At 41.5% G+C, this 11,455-nt stretch overlaps 1 protein-coding gene across 1 annotated transcript in view; it reads right to left on the bottom strand.

Annotated features, from left to right (window-relative positions):
- Positions 1 to 10,660, bottom strand: part of Stmn2 (stathmin 2) — a 47,443-nt gene extending 36,783 nt beyond the window's left edge. Inside the window, exon 1 of the mRNA XM_034517512.1 lies at positions 10,227 to 10,660. Within this exon, the coding sequence (XP_034373403.1) occupies positions 10,227 to 10,245 (19 nt within the window). The 5' untranslated portion in view covers positions 10,246 to 10,660. The remainder of the gene's footprint in view (positions 1 to 10,226) is intronic.
- Between the last annotated feature and the right edge of the window lie 795 nt (positions 10,661 to 11,455).

Genomic DNA, 11,455 nt, shown 5'->3' on the forward strand with positions numbered 1-11,455 from the left:
ACGCCCTCAAATTCCCTACCCACCCCCATCCCCTTAACCAAGTATAGTGGTCTACACATGTAATCCCAGCAGTTGGAAAACGGAAGCTTGAAGGATGGTCACATTTGAGGTCAGTCTGGGCTATAGAATGAGAACATTGTCTCAAACTCTCTCTCTCTCTCTCTCTCTCTCTCTCTCTCTCTCTCTCTATATATATATATATATATATATATATATATGTTCTTAGAAGAACATATATATATTCTTAGAAGAATATATATATATATATTCTTAGAAGAATATATATTCTTCTAAGTCTCTAGAGAGAGAAAGAGAGAGAGACAGACTTAGTGAGAGAAATAGAGACAGAAACACAGTGAGAGAGACAGAACCTGAAATATACACACAGCGACAGACACACAGAGTGAGCTATTATATCTAATGATAAGAGAACACAAGCTCTTGTATTTATGCAGTTACTTGATAGACACCAATCCCATTCACATTGACTTACAATCACTTTCTGGTTCAAACAAGGCAGATAGTTAGGGAACTTGTTAGGCATGAAAATTCCTGGGGCCAGCTTCAGAGCCTCAGGACAGAAACTTTCCAGTGCTCAGTAAGACCTGAGAAACATTTTAACCAAAGGATTCCAAACGGCTTGCAGCAGTTGGTAATCCCAGTCCTGCCTAGCTGGTGTTGTTATTATGCACCAACTGGTCAGAGAGTTTGGGTGTATAAAGAACTGGGAAAGGGGAGAAGCCTCCTATGCAGTTAACTCTTGCTATTGCTTTTCTATTTTGTTAGAAGGTATAAGATCTTGGTATCTTCAAAATAGCAAATTACCCAAGAGCGAGGAGCAGATTCATTTATATTCTTAGAATACAAACCTCAGGCTTCTGAACAGAGTTGGCATTCACATATTTAAATGTTGCGGCCTTTACTCTTCCTCAACGCTTTGGGGCTAAGTGCTCAAGTCTCTAGTCTCTTTTCTCAAGTCTCAAGTCTCATATTAAGTCTCTTTTATTGAAGGGAATTCTGAGGTATTTATACGCTTTTGCCACGCGCCTTGTAGGTGTTGATATGACGTAAGCCTTACAGGCATCTATAGCGTGGACAGCACGTGCACCGTGCGCCTTGCAGGCGTGGATACCACGTGTGCCTTACAGGCATGTATGGCATGGATAGCGCGTGGACAGCACTTGAACTGCATGCCTTGCAGGCGTGGCTACCACGTGCGCCTTGCAGCTGGGGGCAGTAAACAGCAAAACAAAATATGTGGGATATCAGAGTGTGCTTCAGCTGTTGTAGGCTATTGAAAACCAAATCTCTTATCAGGGTATATGGTTCCAGATGGCTGCAAAGATAATCTAGCCGCTTTCTGCTAAAAGTCGGCTCCCAACATTTAAAATAAGTATTTTTTTTTTAATGTAAGGGCTCTTAAATGTCATTCTTAGTGACATTAGCTATCAATGATTTTGAACTGCAGACAAATACACCTAGCACATAGTTTTCCTCTTCATGCATGTTCGATTTCAGGACAGAAGACTAAGTGCTAATTGTGATTAGTTTTGTATCTGCATGTAATCTATATGAGATGGATGTATGTCTGCCTTGGGTACCTGGGCTTTCTTGCTCTACACTTGACTGAGTAAATTCTTCTAAGTCCTTAATAGATGACTTCTATACTATGTCCAAAGCACAGGCATTACATGAAGATTTTAAAAAAGGATGTTTGGAACAAGTGAATGTTTTTTGAAATGTTTTCTCATGTAGAAATTATACTGCCTAATTAAAAAAAAGATATTTGGTTTCTGTGTATGGGTGTTTTGTACGCATGTTAGTCTGTGTCCCACCTGTGTGTCTAGTGTCTGCAGAGGCCAGAAGAGGACATTGGATCCCTGGTACTGCAGTTGTTAGTCTTCATGTGGGTTCTGGGAAGTGCAACCAGTGCTCTTAACTGATGAGACATCTGTTAAAAACAAACAAAACAAGCAAAACCCAAACAATTTCCAATCTTCTGTGCTTATCTGCCTTTTTCTAAAAATTATAAAAGGAAGAATTTTTCCCTGACTGAAGGAGAACGGAGAGACAATTTTTCAAGAGACAGAGTGTGGGTTTTGTGATCTGCCACAGAGACTTGAATTGACTGTGGTAATTTTCACGTTTGCATGGTGGTTCTCAGGAAGAATGTCAGCTGGAATGTTGCTATCAGAGTTACAGATGTGATAGGTATTTATGTTGGGAGTAAAAGAGATCGCTGCCTGTTGAACTGTGTCCTGAGGTGGGTTCCTGGGGCTGCCACCAGTCAACTACAGGAGAGGTCTGGTGCTCCCTGATACCAGAGGTGGGGTTTCCTGGTCTCAAATTTCTAAGTCAATATATATTACTAGTTAGGTTTTCCCCCCATGGAAGTTAGGTTTCTGTTAACTAAGGAATGCAACTGGAAAACAATTAGGTTTACTGTGAGCAATTTTATTTGATAGAAATTAAATTTTATGGTTGATGTTAATATAGAGAAATTTTTTTTTAAAAAAAGTAAGGTGATTACTAATCAAAATTTATTGTAGATGTCAGAATATTTATTGTAAAATGTATTTTGAGGATAAGATTCAAAGAGATTGCATCTAATTATCTTCATCTTGATACAAGGACATTAAATGGACTGACAAACTCACAATCTCTTGTTTCCTAAATCCTTGGACAACAGAGAAAACAGCACAGACATCCAGACCCCAAGTGTAACTGTTGCAGAAGGACAGTTACTAAGTGAGGACTCCTGAAGGCACTGCAGTATGACCCAGCAAATAGGGAAACCCAGACAATGTACCATGGAAACAAATCAGCCTCAGTGTGTTACTTGGGAACGTTAATTATCTACTTCTTATCAAAAGACAGATTTTGGAATTTATAATTTCCCTAAGGTAAACAAAATTGTAAATAAAAAAAAATTACTAAGGGTTTTATTCTGTTTTACAAAATAGCATTACAAAATAACCTTCTCTCAGACACAAATCCTAGACATGCTATTTCCAGGTTCTAGTATGAGGAGTGCCGAGATGCATTAATTAACCTTTATGTTGACATAAAAGTGTTTTGTGAGAACAAATGTACACAAAATGTTATCTTTAATCATGACTAATGAAAATGGGATATTATAAACACAGGCTTTATTGCTGCAAATGTCTCCTTGAAAAATGACAGGGCTGAATTCTTTTATTAAAGATAATTAAAATATTTCCACAAGGGAGTCAGAGCCTTCCCACAATTCTCTCCTGCCCGTTTGCTTTTGAACTGGTAAGATGATCTTGAAAAAATATATAGTTTTATTAAATGTAGATGTCTGGGCTGTATTTCTTTTAGATTTAAATTTCTTTCATAAACTAAAGGTTAAAATTAAATACCTGGGGTCCATGCAAGAATTGAAAGATGCAGTTTATCTGTACCATAAAAATGATTCTTAAAGCAACACTGCAGTAAAATTGTTATTAAGGGACTAGCATTTTCTTGTTCACGTGTTCAACTTAAATTTGTATCATCTCCAAATGTTATTTCTAAAATTGCCAAGATTAACCATTCACACACGACCTCTGTCATGCTGTCTTAGCATTCCTTTCTTAAAAATAAAACAACAACAACAACAACAACAAAAACAACAAGCAAACCAAACAACACATTAGCAACTACAACAATCTAAAATAGCAATTCTCGACCTGTGGGTCACCACCCCTTGGAGGGGAGGTTACATATTGGATATACTGCATATCAGATATTTATGCTATGATTCATAATAGTAGCAAAACTATGAAATAATTTTATGATTGGGGCCCACAACAATGTGAGGAACTGTATTAAAGGGTGGAAGCACTAAGAAGGTTGAGAACTACCGCTCTAAAGTTTTTAAGCTTCCAGAGGCCTGGAGAGACCATTGAAAACAATAACAAATGAAAGATAACCTTACTCAGTTCTGGGCTGTGGCTCTATTCTACCACCTGCGACAACTGTTATTTGGGATCATGGTTTTAATGCTGTCTTTGAGACATTGTGTGTTTAGTACCATTGTTGCAGGACAGAGTTTCCAGAAGTGCAGCATGTCCCTGCCCTGCTACTCACTGCACAGGGAAACTGATACATGATCTTTTTAATGATATTCCTTGAAGACTTATTTATTCCCCTTCTAGGCAAACTTTCTTAGAGGAGTAATATTGAATAATGGAGGCTCTTTATTGACTTAAGAAAGCAGAGAAAATTATTTACTTATTTGGCATAAATTAGGTTCTCACAGTGTAGCCCAGGTTGGCCTTGAATCTAAAACCCTCTTACCTTAAGGTCCTGAGTGATTGGATTTATAGGCATGAGCCAGCACCATACCAAACCTAATCTGTTTTCCAAATTAGGGTCATACCTAATGAATTCCTTATAATTCAATGAGTTTTTTTTTTTTTTTTTTTTTTTTTGGTTTTTTGAGACAGGGTTTCTCTGTGTAGCCCTGGCTGTCCTGGAACTCACTCTGTAGACCAGGCTGGCCTCGAACTCAGAAATCTGCCTGCCTCACCCAATGAGTTCTTAATACTTTTTTCATGCAACATCCAGGATGAAATGCTTTGTTAGAATCTCTCGATAAGTAATATTGATGCACATACAGTAACTTCAGTATGGTTTTAATCTGTTTTACTATCTTACATATAAAAGGTTCTGTTTTAACTTCTCTTCTGCATATTATTTGTAAATAACAGTAATATAATATGATTTATTATCCCTTATTAACTGAGCTATGAGTTATATTCTTTTCACAGATACCTCCTCACCCCCGCACAGAGCCAGACTTATTTCTCCCACGGTTTTTTTTGAAGGTCTTCTGTTGAGTCCTGTAATATAAATATATTTTAAACAATCTAATTAAGAGAGAGTGATAGCACAGACTTCATATCCTCAGAGGAATTAAATCCCTACGCATATGAGTTTGGGAGTGAAATATTCTGTAATCCATTGCCACAGATTTAAAAATCTTAAGTCATAACACTGGAACTTCCTATGAGGGCCTCATGCACATCATAACTCTATTCTAACAGTGATGACTTGATGGCCAGAATTGACATCAGTGTGCAGGTTGTCAGAGTCGAAGGCTCATCTTTGCTCAGTCTTACCCCAGAGAATCTATACTGCAATGACAACTAAAGTTTGAGAAACACATTGATGTGATAGTATTAAATACATTAAAGGTAAATTATTGTTATGTAAAATATATATATAAAAGAATTTTCCTTCTATTGAACATTGAAATAATTTTCTTTGATAATCATCAAAATTAATTTATACTCATATATTTCTTCTTTTTAAAAAATGGGTATCAATTATCTACCAGACCAATAAAACTATTCCAAAGTTTTAAGGCTATTTTTTTTCTCATTTTTAGCAGTTTTCGAGTATAAGTGTATATATTTATAAATATATTATGCATAAATAATAATTGTTGAACATGCACAAAAATTGTGTGGAACTCCCATTAGATTTGGTTTGAAAAGTTATCTTTAGGGAATAGGGGAAGCGGGGAGCAGTTGTGTTGGTCTGGCCACACCTCTCAGGACCACGTTTTCCTGCCTGCTTTACTCACTTTTTGTTGTCATGAAGTTTCCTTTAAGGAAACCTCTGACATTAGAGCTGCCCCTAGCATGGGACATATTTAAATAAATGAATCAGTAAACAATGATTTTAATTTATGCCTTTACTTACAAATCAAAGCATCTGTTCCTAAATAATTTTATTATTACTGCTGACATCGTCTACCATCTATGCACCATACAACCCCAGAAGTAACATTAACGATATAATAATTATGCTATAACAAAACTGGAAAGAACGATCATGAGGGACTAATTACTGGGGTTCTGCCAACTTGTAGATTACAATCGCTCATCCCACTGTAGAGATGTGCATGTCCTTCTCATTCAAGAGAGCAAAGCATGGCATTATTCCATTAAATCAACAATAAAATAATTCCAATAAAAGAAAATTTTTTTTGAGCAGTTAGTGTTTGAAGCCAGGTTTAAATCAATCATAGAGAAACTGATTGCCCTCTAGTGGGGTGAAAAGATAGTGCTGACTCCATGGTCTCCCAACTGCAAGAACCAGGAAGCTAATAGCTTCGGTTCTGGAAGCATTTGGGTCACTAACTATTGAGTGTTTTCTTGTGGACCAGCTCATTCATGCAATGTCACAGATTGCATGGCAACAACAGTGAGTGTTTTTCCACAAACTAAAGAAAACTGGTGGGAGCTGGGGATTAACTATCCGTGTGGGGCTGACCACACCCAGGTCTGGTTTGTGCAGTTAGCTGCCACATGCTTTGAGACTAATTTTATCTAGCCCCTTGCAAGCAACTAGCTACTGGAATGACAAGAACATACACTTCACCTTAGTTAAAAGAATAAAAACATCAGTGGACAGAATAACAGCAATTTCCCTAAAGATGTACTGCATCGAATGAAAAGACATTCAATATGGATTCATCTTCCATTTTATAGTTAGTCATTTGGGTTTTATGCAAAAATATTGCTTGACAGATATCAAATAATTACAGAACTAAATAACTATTTTGATTCTAAATTACAGAAAACAACTTTTATTAAATGAACCGGCTTTATGGCATCCTGGGAGGGCATGTCCCGAGCCTACACAAAATTCAACTTCTTGCAGCATTTTTTTTTGCTACTGACAGAGATTGAATGACCGAATGCTAATTTTCCAAGTCACGAATTATCCATAAGCAATTAAAAATTTAAATAAAAAGTAATGGTAACTCTTTTATATGCAAGAAGTAAAATCCTGAAAAAAATGTCTAATGAAGAAGCAACAGCTCGCATAAAAACAATCAAACAAACAAACGAACAAACAAACACATCTTCCTCCTCCTAGCATAGAAACATTTACCACAGGTCTGTTTGTAAGTCAGTGCAAAACCATTAGAAATTTTGATGAAACAGAGGTCTAGAATTTAATTTTTTTAAAGCTACAAAGCACTCAGTCTTAACGATCATTTTAAAACATGCGTTTCCTCCTAGACTTTTAACATGTGCAGACAAACACCACAGATCCATTGATACATATCATTGTGCTGGCGACTGACATTGTGCTTCCCCGGGCGTAGCTTTGCTTACTGCCACCCCCAACTAGTATGACTTAATATTTGCAATTGATCGACCAAGCTCCGTTTATTTCTTTATTTTTCCCCCTGAAATCCTGATAAAATCTTCAGCTTTTTATTTCTAGTTGTTTATGCTTCAGTTTATACTGTGCCCCAATCTGAGAGGATAATGGGCAATACAATATGTACTTAGGGCAAACACGCTGGATTGTCTAATGAATATGGAGAAAAGCATTTCCCTGACAGATTAATTGATTGCTCGTTGCAATAGGATGTTATAAAAAACCAAAACCCAAAACTGCCCTCTTTTCACTGTGGAGGTAATGTCTGGTCTAACGTTCGCAAGTGCAGTGTAATTACGGCAGGAGGGACCTTTGCACCTGTCATCTGTGGGAGTTTCATTGGTTGGCAGTTACCATTTCACGATTCTTGTTTCTGGGTAGAATTGAGACTGTATCAAAAAGCACTTGGAAGAGGAGTTTTGGGGAAAAACAATAAAAAAATCTGTATATATATCTTCTTGTGGAGGGGAATAACATCTCAGTTATATATAATTTTTGCCCGTTAAAACAATTCTCTGGAGAATTTTCCAGCGATCATCTGGTACGCAGGCTACTCTTAGCAAGTACCAGCACCCCAGTCACACGAACAGACATAACAGCGACAGGAAGTCAAAATGTATTTGCTTTATAGAAGTTTAAATGAATAGCCGCAGACAGAATCGTCTTTGGGTTGGGTATGGGAAGAAGGTGGAGGTTGGCGAAGATGATCAGGAAGATTAGTGGCAAGGGGTTAATCTGTACCAAAAGGGACCAGCATCCTTTTTGAACAAATGAGATTTAGGAGATAAGTGAGTCTTGGACTAATAATCACGATGATTTCCAAGGAATCACAATTCTGGTGATGAGGAGTAACTAGCCAGTCACTGCAGCTGAAACCTCTCCGTGGGAGTACAGAGAGAGCAGGAAAATCTCCCCAACCCCCATCAGAACCTTTCCGGACAAGCGGATTGATAGCAAACTGTGGCAAGAGAGTAGCTCAGGACACTGGGCTCTGCGGGGGCCCTGGGATACTCCTGCGGGGGCGAGAGCCGAGTTCTGAGAGGAAGGCTAGAGCTGCAGAGCTGGCCCTGGTCCACGCGCACGATCGCCACGTGCGCGCTCGCTAAGCTCACTGCTTTGGTTCTAGCAGTGAGTGTTGGGGCCGAGCCACGCCCCATTGGAGGACCCTTAGTGAGGTCTCTCTATCCCGGAAAAATGGGCTTGGGCTTGGAAAAAGGTCCTTGGGTTCTGCATGGGTAAGCACATCTTCCTGAACCACAGGGAAGGGGTCATCTCTGTGGTCCAGGGGCCCGGCAGGGCGCGGCTGCGGCTTTGTGTGGTCGGGCGGGGCTCGCCTTTCTGCACAGCCATCTATCCGCTGGGAGAGGACCCTGAGCCAGGCCAGGTGTCTGCACACCCTGAGGAGTTCCGGGCTGTTTTAGAAGGCGGGGCTAGAAAGAGGGGTGCCGGGACTGCAGACTGTTCAGCAGCCCCACCCAAGTTCGTGGGAGCTAGCCTGGAACCTGAGTCTCCAGGGCTCCGCAGACCGGGTGGGGCAGGGCAGGGTGGAGCCAGTCCATATCCTTTTCCCTGCTCTGCATCCCCGGTCTAGGGGAGGGGGGCTTCCAACCTCTTCCCCAGTGCAGGCCCCTCCCAGTCTGTCCACTCCAGGGTAAGGAGAAGGACAGACCTTTGCAGAACCGAAGGCCCTGGATCTGGACTTGACTTTCTTGCGGTTTTACATAGCCCAAAAGATTTGGCTCCGTTTGACCCACAAAATTGAAATTGCACGTGGCTCATCTTAAAGACCTTGACCTCTTTTGCGCTATAGCATCCTTACACATCTTTATCTTTATTATTTTTCTGTATACCCTTCTAGGTTCCCTAAACGTCCCCTCCCCTCCCTCCGAAATGATCTAAGGAGTTCAGAATAGCTGCCCCCCCCCCGCCGCTTCTTTCCCCTTTCTGATTTTTTTCTTTTGCTACTATGTCTAAATATCCTATTTAACGTGGGTCTGAAAAATATGTTAGCCCACTCTCCGCTCGCCCTACGAAGAACAAAGGCCAGGGTGGGGCGGCTGAGGTTAACGGTCAAGTCTCAAGTCTCGGGCAAGCAGGCTGCTAGTGAGTGAGTGGGGCGTGGCGTGGCTCGGTGTTCCCCCAGGGTTGGGTTCTTCAGTGTTGTGCTGGGTTCCCCATTCAGCCCCCTTTCTACTAAGGGTGCGGAGCTGGGTCGGGTGGGGACCGCTTGACTTCGCACAGGGTGGGGCGGTCCGCATAGTGTGCCCAGAGCTGCAGGTCCCCCCTGCCCCCCACCATAGCTTCACACACAAAGAAACCCCACCCAGGCGCCTTGGGAAACCAGGTCCCTCTACCCCTCCCCGCCGAGCAGGCTTCCCCGCCCCTGCAGCTGCCCACCCGCGCCCTCCACGCCCTCCTCCTGTTTCCCCTCCTTCTCCCTAAAACAAAGGAGCTAAGGTCCTACCCCACCCCTCCGGCCGCCTTACCTCCCAGCACCGCGCCCCAAGACTAGCGGTTTTTCCAAGATAGACAATACCATTAAATGTGCCCACTCCCCTCCCCCGTTCCCACCCATCTCTCAAACCGCCCGGATGGGACCGCTTTGACTTGGCATTTTCTCTTTTATTCCAACATCACCCCTTCCCCGTCCCTATTTTCTTTTTAACCTACAGAATAAATATAGGACGTTCCAAACCACTTTCCAAAATGTCCCTCACTAAAGGCAGATCGTTAAGGTGGCCCCCATCCCTCCGATGGCACTTTAATTTTAAATATGGAAGCAGAATAAAATTCTTATCCATCGGAGGAAAACTTACCTGCGTCTATCTTTTAAAAAGAAACCGTTTGCCTGAGTTTTTCAAAGACCCCTCTCCCCCTTTGGTCTCTTATCTACTCTCAGGGCTCCCTCCGACCTTCCCAGCTCCTGTGTGATGAATGTCTTTCCGTTTATAAAATATCTTTTAGTGTCTTCAGAACACCGAGAGAGAAATGGAGAGATTGGCTCCAGATAGAGCCTGTGGGGAGCGAAGCGCGATTCTTACCCATTGCTGTTTTAGCCATTGTAGGGATGTGCACGCAGGGAGCGGTGGCGAAGGCAAAGGAGAAGGGTCCGGCTGTAGCCTCGGAGAGAGCGAGAGAGGAGTCTGAGTAAGGCACTGAGTCTGCAGAGTGGGACCGTGCTAGAGAAAGAGCAAGAGGCAGGAGCCCATGAATAATTATCACGCAGAAGCTCAAGCAGATTGGCTCTCAGAGTCCCCTGACATGACTCCCGCAGAGTCAGAATCTCCAAGCATTAAATATTGATCGGCCAATGGTGCTGGAGTACAAAGTACCAGAATGCAGTTTGAAATGGAAATCAGCTCTTGCCTGGAAGCTCCCCCCCATTTTGGAGCCCGATAGTACAGTCCAAGTGGAGTGGTGTCTTAGCCTGGAAGCCTCCTAGGAGCTAAGGACTGGGCTGTGCTTACCTGTACCCAGGAGGTTATACTTTGCTCAAACATGTGTCATTGCATAGATTGGCAAAGAGAATGAATAGACTCAGGGGTCTGAGAACTCACCCCAGTGTGCTGAGTGTCAGAAAGTCTGTTTAAAGCTTGTGTTATTACTATTTCTTGTTTTCTCTTTCACCTTTGGCCCTGTCCTTGGTGGATCCTGGCCTCCCTAATAGATGATCGAATTCCCAAACCAGCCCATGTCTGGCTGTGGTGACAGCTCAGAAATGGCCAGAGCTACTGGTTTTTCCTTCTAGCATAGCTGGGCTCCAGAGTCCATGATCTCAGGGGGTCTCATAAGCAAAGGGAGGGTGGCCTGGCCTTACCTCTCTTTAGCATAGAGGAGAGAACTGTTGGCTACCTGGGCACCTTCCATCTAAGGACATGATGCAAGCGAACCTGGACTAGGAATGATTTTCCTGCATTCACAGTCCAATTAAGCCATATGAAGTGCAACAAACTTTGAAACAAATTAAAACAAGGCATTCATTCATTCATTCACTTTTAAAAAACATGTAGCAAATATCCATTCTTTCTCAATTCATATATTTACTGAGCATGTGCACAGTCATGAACATGTATGAAACACTGTCTATTTTTAAAGGTATCAAAAATTAAGATTTTGCCCATTGGTAAATTGTTTGGTAGTTACTAAGTTACATTTTAAAATTTCTTTTTATTATCCTCCACAGTATGAACTGCAAATGTCTGTGGTAGAAGAAAAGCTGAAGAGCTCTCCGTGGTGCTGAAATGGATCTGCACTTCCGGGTTACTTTGCG

Source organism: Arvicanthis niloticus, chromosome 13 (assembly GCF_011762505.2).
Source record: "Arvicanthis niloticus isolate mArvNil1 chromosome 13, mArvNil1.pat.X, whole genome shotgun sequence".
Classification (NCBI taxonomy): Eukaryota; Metazoa; Chordata; class Mammalia; order Rodentia; family Muridae; genus Arvicanthis; species Arvicanthis niloticus.